The 13000-nt window shown below is 46.7% G+C and overlaps 1 protein-coding gene across 2 annotated transcripts in view; it reads left to right on the top strand.

The window, feature by feature from the left end:
- The window catches only part of MYO5B (myosin VB), a 148890-nt gene that overhangs the window by 72068 nt on the left and 63822 nt on the right, over positions 1-13000 (top strand). For both annotated transcript variants that reach the window (XM_063179615.1, XM_063179614.1), the window contains exons 13-16: positions 4522-4644; positions 5826-5909; positions 10941-11090; positions 11693-11790. In XM_063179615.1, coding sequence (XP_063035685.1) covers positions 4522-4644; positions 5826-5909; positions 10941-11090; positions 11693-11790 — 455 coding nt within the window. The remainder of the gene's footprint in view (positions 1-4521; positions 4645-5825; positions 5910-10940; positions 11091-11692; positions 11791-13000) is intronic.

The raw sequence follows: 13000 nt of genomic DNA on the forward strand, positions 1-13000 counted from the left end.
CCTTGGGATATTCAGTGGTTCTGAGGTTCTGTTTGGGAATACAGTCAGAAGTTACCGTGGGTGGCCAGGTTTCTCCATAAGGTGTCCTGCTACCTCACTGTTTCCTTGCTTCTGCCTTGGCATGGGAGGGAGAATGAAAAAATTAATGAAAAAACAAGTGTCCATTTCCCTTAAGTACTACCAAAAGGGTTCAATCAAGAGCAGGCTGATGGGGAAGGCCCACTTGTCAGAGTTGTCATCGTTGTCCAAGATCTGTGAGGGATCTTTCTGCTGGTGGAGCAGCCTGACCCTGAGGCTGCCGGGGGGGAATTGTGTCTCACCAAACCCCCCAAGTCCCTCACGTTCCTGAGCTGCTCTGTGGCTCCACACTGTGTTCCATGGCACGCTGCCACTGTGTCATGCTGCTGATGTGCCAAATGCATTTCCTAGTGCTGTTCAGGAGGTGCCCTTGGACCTTTGCTGTGTGCTTCTGTCGAGTGCCAGGAGCGCTGCACTCCCCTCCTGCCCACTGCTTTTGCACCCCGCCTGTCTCCGTGCATCGCTGCGGACCTGGGGATCTGAGCAAATGTGTTTTCCTTGTCTGGACTCGTTAGGTTTTTGGACATCAGGAATTAGCACATGGCCTTCCTGTCCCAGGGGATTTCTGCTCCACGAGCAGAGGTTGGACCCCTGGGCTTTCCTCTGGGGCGGGCAGAGCAGAGCAGCCTCCCCGACGTCACGCTGTCAGCTCTGATGACTTCAAAGTCAGGCACATCACTTGCAGGGGAACGTGTTTCTGGAGTGTTTCTGCAGAGGCAGCCCACGCTCTTTTCAGGCTTTAACTCGTATTGGAGTGCTAAGGAGTAAAGAAACAAAATGTGAGTAGTTCCTACTGTGTTTTCAGAGGGTTGGTTTTCAGATCACTAGGTCTGGATCACAGAATACCTGAATGGTTTTGGTGGGAAGGCAGCTTGGAGCTCATCCACTCCCATCCCTACCATGGGCATGGATGCCTTCCGCTGTCCCAGGCTGCCCCAAGCCCCATCCAACCTGGCGTTGGACACTTCCAGGGGTGGAGCAGACACAGCTTTGCTGAGTAACCTGTGCCAGACCCTCACAGGGAGGAATTTCTTCCTAATATCTAATCTAATTCTACCCTCCTTCACCTTAAACCACCCTTGTTTCTTCTATCCACTTAACTGTCCTTCTGTTGGAGGTCGTGGTGGAGGGAGTCTCAGCCTTTAGTCCAGGTGGTCCCAAGCATCTCCTCACCCCTGGCTGTGGGTTCTTGGTGCTGGGATGCAGAGTGGATCCTGTGGGCTGGCCCTGGCTGCAGTGCGTGTGATTGTGGTTGCAGGAGCTCCTGGCAGCACCAGGGACAGTGGATCCAGGGGAGGAGGGACCCTGCTTGTGACAGGGGGGGACAGAGGAGCACAGGCAGTGACCTTGTGCAATTCCCAGTATCAGCTTTATCCTGTTCAAAGATTCCCTACAAAACTTGCAAGGCAGTCGCTTTTCTTTTTCCCCATCTCCTAAAAAAAGGTGAGATAGCCCATAAATAACTTTCTCAGTTGCTCTAAGGGCCTCAAACTGCCAAGGTAACGCCAAAAGCTGTTATAATAGTAGAGATAATGGCCTCCTTAATTTTTATCTTTGGAACTTGGTCCCTACTCAGGTGCTTCCCAGGCAGCTAAAAATACCCAGGCTGCAGGACGGTGAGCAGGGTTATGGCAAACCCTCTTTCTGGGAGGCAGGAGTGATGCCTTTGAAGTTTAACTCTGAGATAAGCAGGCTTTTCAGCAAGGTGGATGCCCTGGAAGAGAGCTGGTGCAGGATAAATCTGGCTCAGGGTGGCTGCAGTGCTCCTGCTCTGCACCTGTGACTTAGTCCTGCGCAGGAGGCACCCAGTGATACCTCCAGAAAGGATGCTTTTGCATGCAAATATTAAATATCACCCATGAAAAGAAACGCATCTACATTTATATAACCCCATCGTTTAAACATGCAAGTCTTACCTTGCATAAATAAAATATGTATATAATTGCATAGCTAAGTGCCTTTCAATATTTATATATAGCCTGTGTTATTTCTGTGTGTATCCATAATTGGCTAAACTTAAAAATTGTAAAGTGTAAACAAATGTGGGAGAGCACAGCTTGTGTGAATGGCTGCTGCATTTAATTCACCCTCATTACAGGGATTGGCAGGAGATGCTTCTCCCTGTGTTCAGAGCCCTTCTGGTGTGTTTTGGTTTGCTGTCATGAAATCAAAGGCTGTTTCAGAGCAGCATAAAGAAATATTCCTCACCTGTCTCATGTTTTCCATCTTCCTGTTCTGTGTCCCTATTTCCTCTGTCATTTTTCATATAAAGGCCTGTGTAAAGTCCTGACGGATGATCAAGAGCTCTCACTGTTGCTGGATGGTTTTTCTGTGGTTTCTAGGCTTTGTCCTATCTAAGTTTAAATATTGACTGAGACTTTTCTTCTGAACCATTGCTTTTTCTAACCTAAATATCCAATTATACTTTTTTTTTTTTTTAAATGTCTGTGTGTGTTTGTGCAGCCACTGCTGTGCTCCCAGCATTTCATGGGATGGGGATGAACCCCATCACAGGTGGCTCTCAGACCCCAAGAGGAACAATCTCACTGTTATATAAACCAGAACCTCATGTGTGTGGTCTCATGTGGCAGTTTCTGGAAGTTATTCCATCACCTAAAACAGCATTAAAAAAAAAAAAATATCGGTGCCTGAGTAGTTAATGTATCATTAATTGTAAAAATACTTCCTTATTATTTCTGTTTTAATTAGTGAGGTTTTTTTGTTGTTGTTGTTTGGGGGGTTTTGTGTGTGTGTATGTATGTATGTATGTATGTATGTATGTATGTATGTATTTGGGGTTTTGTTTCATTTTGGGTTTTCTTTCATTCTGGGTTTGTTTCTGTTGGGACTTTTTGTTTTTTGCAGGGGGAGGTTTAGGGATTTTGGGGTTTTTGGTTTGGTTTAGTTTGATTTTGTTTTTGCTTGTTTGTTTGTGTTTTCTGTTTGTTTCGTTTCAGGGTTTGTGGATGCTTTTTTGTTTGCTTCTTTTGGGGGAGAGATTTGGGGTTTTGTTAGTTTTTTGTTTGGTTTTGTTTGTTTTTGTGGCTGTTTTGGTTTTTGTTTGGTTGGTTTTTTGTGTTTTTTCTTTGTTTTAGGTTTTATGGGTGCTTTTGTTTTGTTTTTCAGTGTTTTGGTTTTTGTTTGGTTTTTTGTGGTTTTCCTTTGTTTATTTTTGTTTTGTTTCAGGGTTTGTGGGTGTTTTTTGTTTTGTTTTGGGATGTTTTGTTTTGTTTGTTTTTTTTATTTGTTTGGTCCATTTTGTTGGTTCATTTTGCCCTTTTTTTATTTCCTGCGAGAGCCATTACAGCTGACGGAACAGAACCAAGATTTGTGTGTTTCCTGCTGGAAATGCTGTTTTGTTGTTGTGGGTTTTTGTTTGTTTTTGTTTTGTTTCAGGGTTTGTAGGGGCTTTTTTTTTGTTTGTTTTGGGGTGTGTTTTTGTTTGGTTTGTTTTGTCTGTTTTGTTGGTTTGTTTTTTCTTTTTTATTTCCTGCAAGAGCCGTTCTGTCTTCCAGAACAGAACCAAGATTTGTGTGTTTCCTGCTGGAAACGCTGTTTTGTTGTTGTGGGTTTTTGTTTGTTTTTGTTTTGTTTCAGGATTTGTAGGGGCTTTTTTTTTGTTTATTTTGGGTTGTGTTTTTGTTTGTTTTGTTTGTTTGGTCTGTTTTGTTGGTTTGTTTTTTCCTTGGTTTTTTTCCTGCAAGAGCCGTTCCGTCTTCCGGAACAGAACCAAGATTTGTGTGTTCCCTGCTGGAAACACAGTTTTGTTGTTGTGGGTTTTGGTTTGTTTTTGTTTTGTTTCAGGGTTTGAGGGTGTTTTTGTTTTGTTTTGGGATGTGGTTTTGTTTGTTTTTTTATTTGTTTGTTCCATTTTGTTGGTTCATTTTGCCCTTTTTGTATTTCCTGCGAGAGCCATTACAGCTGACGGAACAAAACCAAGATTTGGGTGTTTCCTGCTGGAAATGCTGTTGTGGGTTTTTGTTTGTTTTTGTTTTGTTTCAGGGTTTGTGGGTATTTTTTGTTATGTTTTGGGGTGTATTTTGTTTGGTGTTTTTGTTTGTTTGGTCCATTTTGTTGGTTCGTTTTGCCTTTTTTATTTCCTGCAAGAGCCGTTCACAGCTGACGGAACAGAACCAAGATTTGTGTGTTTCCTGCTGGAAATGCTGTTTTGTTGTTGTGGGTTTTTGTTTTGTTTCAGGATTTGTAGGGGCTTTTTTTTTGTTTATTTTGGGTTGTGTTTTTGTTTGCTTTGTTTGTTTGGTCTGTTTTGTTGGTTTGTTTTTTCCTTGTTTTTTTTCCTGCAAGAGCCGTTCCGTCTTCCGGAACAGAACCAAGATTTGTGTGTTCCCTGCTGGAAACGCAGTTTTGGTGTGTTTGTCACCGAAGCAGGTGACCACAGAGCAGCACCTGGGCCTGGCAGTGTCCCCTTTGTCCCCTTTGCAGGTGCCCAAGGGCACGGACCAGAACTGGGCGCAGAAGCTGTACGACCGCCACGGCGCCAGCCAGCACTTCCAGAAGCCGCGCATGTCCAACACCTCCTTCATCGTGCTGCACTTCGCCGACAAGGTGCGCAGCAGGGAGCACCCGGCAGGGCAGGACAGCCTCCTGCAGCACCGTAAATCAGGGCAGAGCCCCGTGAGCTGCCCCTCGGCGCATCGAGGCTGGTGGTTGTGGCTCAGGTGCTCAAATCTGGATCAGCCCCGAGGGCTTCAGCCTGTTGGTTGTGGCTCTGGGCTGTGAGCTGTGGGTTCTGGAGGAGAGAAAAATCCTCTTTCCCAAAGCTGTGGGGAAAGGGGTTTCTGTAAGGGCAGCTTGGCAGAAAATGTCCTTGTTTTAGAAGAGCAGGAGCTGTGAGTGCCAGCAAGGCACAGTGCAGGGAGGAGGTGAGATGTGATCCCAGGCAGATCCCACCTTTGTGAGGGAGAAGATACCAACTGTGGCACTAAACCAAATCCCAGTGCCTGGTGTGCTGGGGTCTTGTCCATAGACTCTGGCTTCACTGAAGCCCTGATGTGACAAATGTTACAGCAAACAGGAATCTCAAAAGCTTGAAGTTAACCCAAACACACATTTGTTAGGAAAAAATTAAAAAGATCAACCCTGACATGTGTCTGAGGAGCTGGACAATATCCAGGTGCTGTGATGCCCTACAGGTGCTTCCCCTAACCAGGTTTGTCCTTGATTCCAGAGGCACTCACCATGGCAAATGTTGATACTCACCTTTCCTCAGGCAGGTGGTTTTGCATATGGATCCTTCATGAACAATATTTCTTAGCAAGTTTTTATCATTTTTTAATATGAAAAAAAGATAAATTTTCTTTTGTTGTCTCTAATGTATTTTTTAAAATTTTTTTAAAATTCCTTTGCATCCCACTCCTCTGCAGTTTCAAAACCCAAGAGACCTACAAGAGACTTAGGCAGGGCATATTTTGAGGTTTATTGATTAACTTAGAAGGAGTTGAAGAGTGAACAGAAGAGCATGTAGAGTTACTGATGATCCTTGCAATTTTTACCCCTGACTTCCATACACAGCAATTTAATGGCTAGGAAACAATCTAGTGTTTCCTAGTAAGGATTTTGCTTTCACCCAGATTCACTTTGATAAAAAGTGACCTTTAAATTCCAGTTGTTCCTTTCCCCTCTCAGGGTTTTGGGGTGAGCTCCTGACAGCAGGGGAGTGGTGGGAGCACCTTGTCTTTGTGTGTTGGACTTGTGCCTCTGAGCTTCTTCCCTTTGTGTCCTGGCAGGTGGAGTACCAGAGCGAGGGCTTTCTGGAGAAGAACAGGGACACCGTGTACGAGGAGCAGATCAACATCCTGAAAGCCAGCCAGGTAAAAGGAGCAGCAGGTCAGGGCAGGAGCTGAGCTGAGCATCCCTGTGCCACACCTGGCTCAGGGTGTGACCCTGCTGCACTGACAGCCACCAGAGAGACAAACCAGTGGGGTGTGGAGCAGGGAAAAAGGACGGGGAGAGGAGGGTGCTCAGGGTTACACCCACTGGATGCATGGATGTGGGTGGTTGTCTGCCTTCCTTCACCCCGGTGTTGGTGTCCTGTCAGGATGCATCACAGAAGTGGTTTCCAAACCTGCTGATCCTCTTCTTTTTTCGGTCACCAAGGGCCAAAATTAGGAGCAGATAGTTTTTGGGCACTGTACATCCCACTTAGCTCTTGCTTGGACCTCCCCGCCCATCACTGAATCACCCATCACCCACAGAATCACTGGATGATTTGGGTTGGAAGAGAATTTAGGGATCGTCTTGTTCCAGCCCCCTGCCATGGGACACCTTGCACTAGACCAGGATGGTCAAAAGCATGGGGATCTGGGGTAAAAGCCACTGTCACCAGCATGGTTTGTACATTGTGGGTAGCCTTGCTGGTCCTATCCCCCTTCTGTGTGAAAATAGCTGTTCCTGTTATCTGTAATCTGGCGTACTTGTCCCCGTGACTTCTAATTACTTCAATAATTACTGTGCAAAAACTGGAGTTAATATGTAATGCTGGAACTGTAACATGAACTCTGAGACACTCCAGCTGCTGTGGAGCTGTTTTACACCACTGGCAAAGTGTAACTTTAACAAATTAACAGACACTAATGATCACTCTTGGTGTCACTTGTCTTTTACAAGGTTTTGTGCCTGTACCTTCCCTCTCCCGAGTGTTGTACAAACAACTTGTCAACATCTCATTGCACCAGGTGCCAGCAGGGATGTATTGACTGACTTTGAATGCCAGGTCTCCTGGTAAAGGCTTTTTTGGCTCTTGCTGTTTAAAATTTCCTGTGTGCTGTGGATTTGGTGGGATGTTGGAAGCAGAAGAGCTGTGGGGGTCTGAAGGCTTTGGAGTGGGTCATGCCTGCAGTAAATGAGCATTTACAGTGGGCTCCAAGCTGGAGATTTTACAGTTTTCTATATAAATTGAGTAGATTTTTCACTGGCTTCCTGTACCATACTCCTGCTCTCTGTGAGCATTTGGGTAGGTTGGGTTAAAAGTGTCAATAGCACAGGCGGCTAAGGAATTTCAGATCCTTGTTGTTTTAAAACCAGACCAAAAGTTCTTCCCTGCAGCTTTGAGTCTTTCATTGTCAATTAATGAGCTGAAACCTTAAACAACCCCATCTCTCCCAGAAGCTGCTTTTATTAAGCAGTTAGTGTGAAAATGCAAAGCCCAGCTCACCATCCAGCAGCCGAAATCCAGGCTGTGTGACTCTGGGGCACCATTGCTGCTCCAACCCCCGTGTGTGCTTTAAGGAAGGAGTTCATCTGCTTTCCTCCAAACCATTTCAAAGCCTTCCACAGCAGAGGCCGGCATGTTTTAGTTTGGTTTTATTTTTTTTTTGTTTTGTTTTTTTTTTTTTTTTTGTTTGGTTTTTTTTTTGTTTGTTTGTTTGTTTTTTTACATTACAAGTTTTGAAGGCCTGCATGTTGCAAGCAAAAGTGTGTCATATTCAAACTTCTCTTTGTGACACCCTTGGGTGTGCTGCTGGCTGTGACCTTCTAAATGACACCCTGAATCAGGAGTGGGATGAAGGGAGGTGGAGGAAACATTATTTTTAGGAGGAGTTTGTTCCTGTCAAAGTTAGAAGACATGAGAATGGGAAATTATTTAAGTGTTGTCAGTGCCTTGGCCTGTTTCACAGCAAGGAATTCATGTGAAGATGGCAAGATGAGCAATTTTCTCATCCATGGTAGTAGTTGTGAAATTAATAACGATGAAGCTGAGCTTTAATAATGCCCAAATCAAAAGCTCTGCATGTTCAGGAAGCTTCCCAGGGAAAAACTGGGCATGATTAGAGCTCATTAGAAATGCCAGGTAACCTCCAGGAATAGTTGATGCTGTATGATGAATTATTTAGCCAGTGCTGAACTTGCTGTTGGAGTCAGTGCTGCAGAACTGGCAGTGTCTGATAAGGATTTCTGCTTGACTGTTTGGTGTAGAGGAGAGAGTGTATCTCATTGGAGTAGTGTGGTGTGGAGTGGTGGAGACCCTGGAAATCCTTCCCTAAAAACACAGATGTAAAATAAAGGCTCTCTTGCCATATGTAGGGACCACAATATAATATCAGAGCAGGCTGGACTTTGTTTAATAGCTGTGTTGGAGAGGATAATAAATTCCATCCAGTGTCATCCCTGCCCCTTCTACTATCCCAGGTTGCTCCAAGCCCTGTTCAGCGTGGCCTTGGATGCTTCTGGAGATGGGGCAGCCACATGTGCCCTGACACAGCCCAAAACACTCTGAAATTCACTTGGGTCTGAGAACCTTTGGGAGATAGGTTGTTGAATTTCTGCCTTTAACCCCCATTTACTCCCATTCCCCTAACTACATGGGAGCAGTGGCCTGTATCAGCCTGTGCTGATGCCGTGCTGGTCTGGAAGAAGAGCAGTAGGAGCATTGTCACATTCCTCTCCCAAATCCTTCAACACCTTGTGATCTGCTCTTGCTGCCCCTAACCCCTGTTTGCCAGCAGATTGTTACCCTGGTATTTTTGCTTCTTGCCTGCCATTTGCCCTCCAGGGCTATAAACAATTAGAAACAATTTTGTATTGCTGTAAAAGGCAACCTGGTCTCTCTGAACCAGCAAAAGCAGAAGTGACAGTGCTGACTCTGCTATTCAAATGTGTAAATTTAACTAAAGCTCACATTTGTGCTGCGAGGACTTTGTCCTGTCCTCAGGATCAAGCTGGCACACAGCATTCCCTACTTTCTTCTTTACATTCCCACTAAAGCAGCACAGAGGGCAAGGGGAACACTGAATTTAACACAGCAATGACCTGGGCACCTCCCTGCCAGCAAGCCATCGCTGATGAAGCACTCCCACCAAGGCAGAACTGCCTTCTGCTAATTAGAATGCAATTACTGCCATCAACAAGATGGTGAGAGAGACTTTATAAAGCATTTAATTAGTTCTGTAAGCGCTGGTCAGCTAAAACAGTTGAGAGCTGATGTTCTTTGAATTAAGGGAAATTATTTGAATGCTGATTGAAGGCATAAGGGCATGCTGTGAAGGTATTATTTTCCAGGTCTCTGTAATTACAAATAATGCACCAGTGGCTTTGACCCTGCCAGCTGGGGAGGAGGGATCTGTCCCTCTTGCTTATGCCCCAGAATGGCTCCTGCTAGAGATGGTCCAAGTTCCACCAGGTTTGCATCACGCAAGCTGAGAGCTTGGCTCTGAGATCCTTCCCCAGGAACAAACACTGCTGTTATTAATACCAAGTGGATGGAGAGAGCAGTGGCACTCCCAGCTCTGTTGAGAAGATATTTTGAAACCCCAAATTGCATCCAGAGGCTTTACCACATTGTCAGGTGTGAGGCAGTAATGCAGAGCCTGTGTTGGATATCTTCATTAGTATACATGTGTCATCCATACCTCCTGTGCTTGCAGGAGTCAGAGCATCCCAGATGGTGTTGTGTCACCACAACAATTGTTAGGATGTGGTTTTTAGGGATAGAGGGCCAGGTGAAGGAGGGGAGAGCCTTTATTGTGGTAGGAGTTGAGTGAGCTGCAGAGATAGCAGTGAAAGCTGAGTGTGAAGCAGATCCTTAGCTAGCGCAGTCATGGAGCCTGCAATAAATTTGCTCATGTAATGCAAATAATTTCCTTCCCACAGTGTTGTTGAGGCTGCTGTCCTAACAAGCTGTGAGAACATCCCACAGGACAGGGCTGGAAATGTTCCTGTCTCAGCCCAGGGATGTGGCAGAGAGCCAGGCAGCCCTTCACAGCACAGGGCTGCTGTTTATGTCTAAAAAATGGTAAACCACAGCACTCTTCCTGGGATCTTAATGGAAATACAACCAGGCTGGGCTTTTGGGTGGAGCCTGAGGTGGGGGCAAGAGTGCTAGGCAGCTGCCAGTGCCTTGTGCTGGTGGTTTTGGGGTGGGTGTGTTGGGCATGGTGTGCCATGGATGTGGGGAATGTGGTTCTGTCCCTCAGGTGCTCCAGCATCCCTGCTGCTGGGGGACACCGTGGGTGCTTTGGCAGGAGCCCAGCTCAGCTGGTGATACATGACATCCCACCTGCTGACAGAGAGGATTTTTTTTACATTTAAGTAATGCAAGTGCAGCTGTGGCAGTAGCCAGTGTGTGGGTGTGTAGATGGATTCAATATGTGAAAATTCGACAGGCTTGCTAACCAGACCAGATTTATGGTGGCTTACTTAATATTCAGGTTCCCCAACCTAATGTAAATCTGAATATTCTGCCTCCTAAATAATAATAATAATAATAAAGGCATTAACTGCCTTTGCCAGCTCACCTGTTGTTTGTGAAGCAGAAATGTTGCTGCTGGCTTGCCAGAAATCCCAGGCTTAGGATCTGTTGAGCTAGATGTGGTGCTTGCAGGGTTGTGGGATGGTGGTGCTACCCTGAAAGGTGGGGTCATTAGGGAGGAAGTGTTTGTGTCCCTTAATTTTTTTGAAAAGCAAGGGTGCCTCCGGGGCTGTGGTGGGGCCTGGCTGCAGCCTGTGCTCACAGGAGATCCTATTCCTAGGTTATGTGCTGTGTAGCAGCATCCTTGCTGGGGCAGGGCTGCATAAACACCCTGAAACAAAGCCTTGGGAGCAAGAGTCACCTCCTGTCCAGGAGGTTTTGTGCCTTGGCAAGACCTCAGCAATCCAGCCTCCTTTCTTTTTAGGTTAGTTTGATTTAATGTGCATGTTTCAAGGTTTCATGACCTGCAGCACAGAATGGTCAGCTGTCCTGCTGACGTGGTTCATGTAGACATCTCTTCTTGCTTTCACTTTCTTGCCCTTTTTCCCTTTTCGGGTTTAGGATGGGTGAGAAGTGACCTGAGCAATGGGAGCTGGGTGGGTTCATTCCCCAGCAGGAAGGGCCAGAAGTGCTCAAGTGTTGCCTTTTGTTTCAGTATCAGATGGTAGCAGACTTATTCCAGGAGGAGAAGGACGCCGTGCCCACCACTGCTGTGGCAAAGAGAACGCCCCGGATCAACGTGCGCTCTGCCAAGCCAGCCTTCAAAGCTGCCAACAAGGAGCACAGGAAAACAGTGGGACACCAGGTAATGGGAGGCCTCAGGGAGTCAGTGACAACAGAACAATCCAGTTAATACCTTGTTGCTTCAGTTTGAAGCAGAGGTAAATAAAAAGCTGGGTGGAAAGAGACTTTCCCATGATCTCTTGTGTTCAGCTGTTGTGTTTTGGATGACTTCTAGTGGTGTCTCTGGAACAGCAGGATTGAGTAGTCTTGGCTGAAAGCAGCTGAGACATGATGGTCTGGGGAGGGTGGAGACTCTGGGATTCACTGGATGGTGTGCCAATATACTGTGGAGCCTTTAAACTGAAACAGCTTCAGGAAAGGAGCATTTCCCCACTGTGGGCAGTCAAAAAGTTCAACAGGGGCACAGAGAGGTTGTGCTGCCTCCATCCTTGGAGATGTTTCAAAGACCCTACTGGGCAGACTCCCGAGCTTTATTGCTCCTGACTCTTTGAGCTGGAAGCCCTCAACCCCACAGTGTCTTCTCTGAATTCCCCGTATCTGGGCTGGCTCCATGGGGAGGCTCGCTCTGTGTCACACCCACGGGTGGCTTGTGGCACTGCTGGCTGGGGCTGCAGGGTCCCAGCTCCTCCCTCCCTCCTCCAGACGAGTGGTTTTGTCTTTCAGTTCCGCAACTCCCTGCAGCTGCTGATGGAGACCCTGAACGCCACCACCCCGCACTACGTGCGCTGCATCAAGCCCAACGATGAGAAGCTCCCCTTCAAGTAAGTGGCCCTGCAGATCACAGAATCACAGAATAATGAGGTTGGAAGAGATCCCTAACATCACAGAGTCCAGCCTATGCCCCAACACCTCAACTAGACTACAGCACCAAGCGCCATGTCCAGTCTTTTGTTAAACACATTCAGGCATTCCAGTACTTTATTACTCTTTTGGTGAAAAATTTTTCCTAATGTCCAACCTCTGCCTTCCCTGATGTAGCTGGAGGCTGTGTCCTCTGGTTCTGTCAGTGCTGCCCAGTGGAAGAGACCAACCCCACCTGTCTGCAACCTCCCTGCAGGAAGCTGTAGAGAGCAATAAGGTCACCTCTAAGCCTCCTCTTCTCCAGGCTAAACAGCCCCAGCTCCTTCAAACGTTCCTCACAGGGCTTGTGTTCCAAGCCCCTCTCCAGCCTCGTTGCCTCCTCTGGATGTGCTCCAGCATCTCAACGTCCTTCCTAAGCTGAGGGCCCAGAGCTGGACACAGCACTCAAGGTGCAGCCTCAGCAGTGCCCATACAGGGGCAGAATGAGCTCCCTGCTCCTGCTGGCCACACCATTCCTGATCCAGGCCAGGAGCCATTGGCCTTCTTGGCCACCAGGGCACATTGCTGGCTCTTATTCAACCAGCTGTCATCAGCACCCCCAGGGCCCTTTCTGCCTGAACACTGTCCAGACACACTGTCCCCAGCTTGGAACGTTGTAGGGGGGGTTTTGTGGCGAAAATGTAGAACTCGCCACTTGGACTGATTAAACTTCATGCTGTTGGACTCTGCCCATCCATCCAACTGATCTAAGTCTCTCTGCAGAGCCCTCCTTCCTTCCAATAGATCAACACAAGCTCCCAGCTCAGTGTTGCCTGCAAATTTACTGATGAAGAACTCGGTGAGCAGATATGCTCAGCTTTATGGTGGCAGGGCATGCTTTGGGCTCTTCCTCCTGCTGAAGAGCTTGCCTTTTCCATTTAATGTTGTTCCTGAAGCTGGAAGGTCTGTGTGGGTTGCTGGAGTCACCTTTTTGAGTTTCAGCATGTGGGGTTTGTGCCTCTGAAATGAAGACTAATTCAGGTTCTAATAATTCATAGATATGCTCTGCTAATAGTGAGCATCCTTGCTTTGCAGTGATAGGGCCTTCATGCAGTTTTTATCTTAGACTTGCTTTGATTTAAATAATTATAGTTCCAAACAGTGACAAGAGAAGGAAATGAAAAAGAAGAG

This window comes from Melospiza melodia, chromosome Z (genome assembly GCF_035770615.1).
Source record: "Melospiza melodia melodia isolate bMelMel2 chromosome Z, bMelMel2.pri, whole genome shotgun sequence".
Taxonomy (NCBI): Eukaryota; Metazoa; Chordata; class Aves; order Passeriformes; family Passerellidae; genus Melospiza; species Melospiza melodia.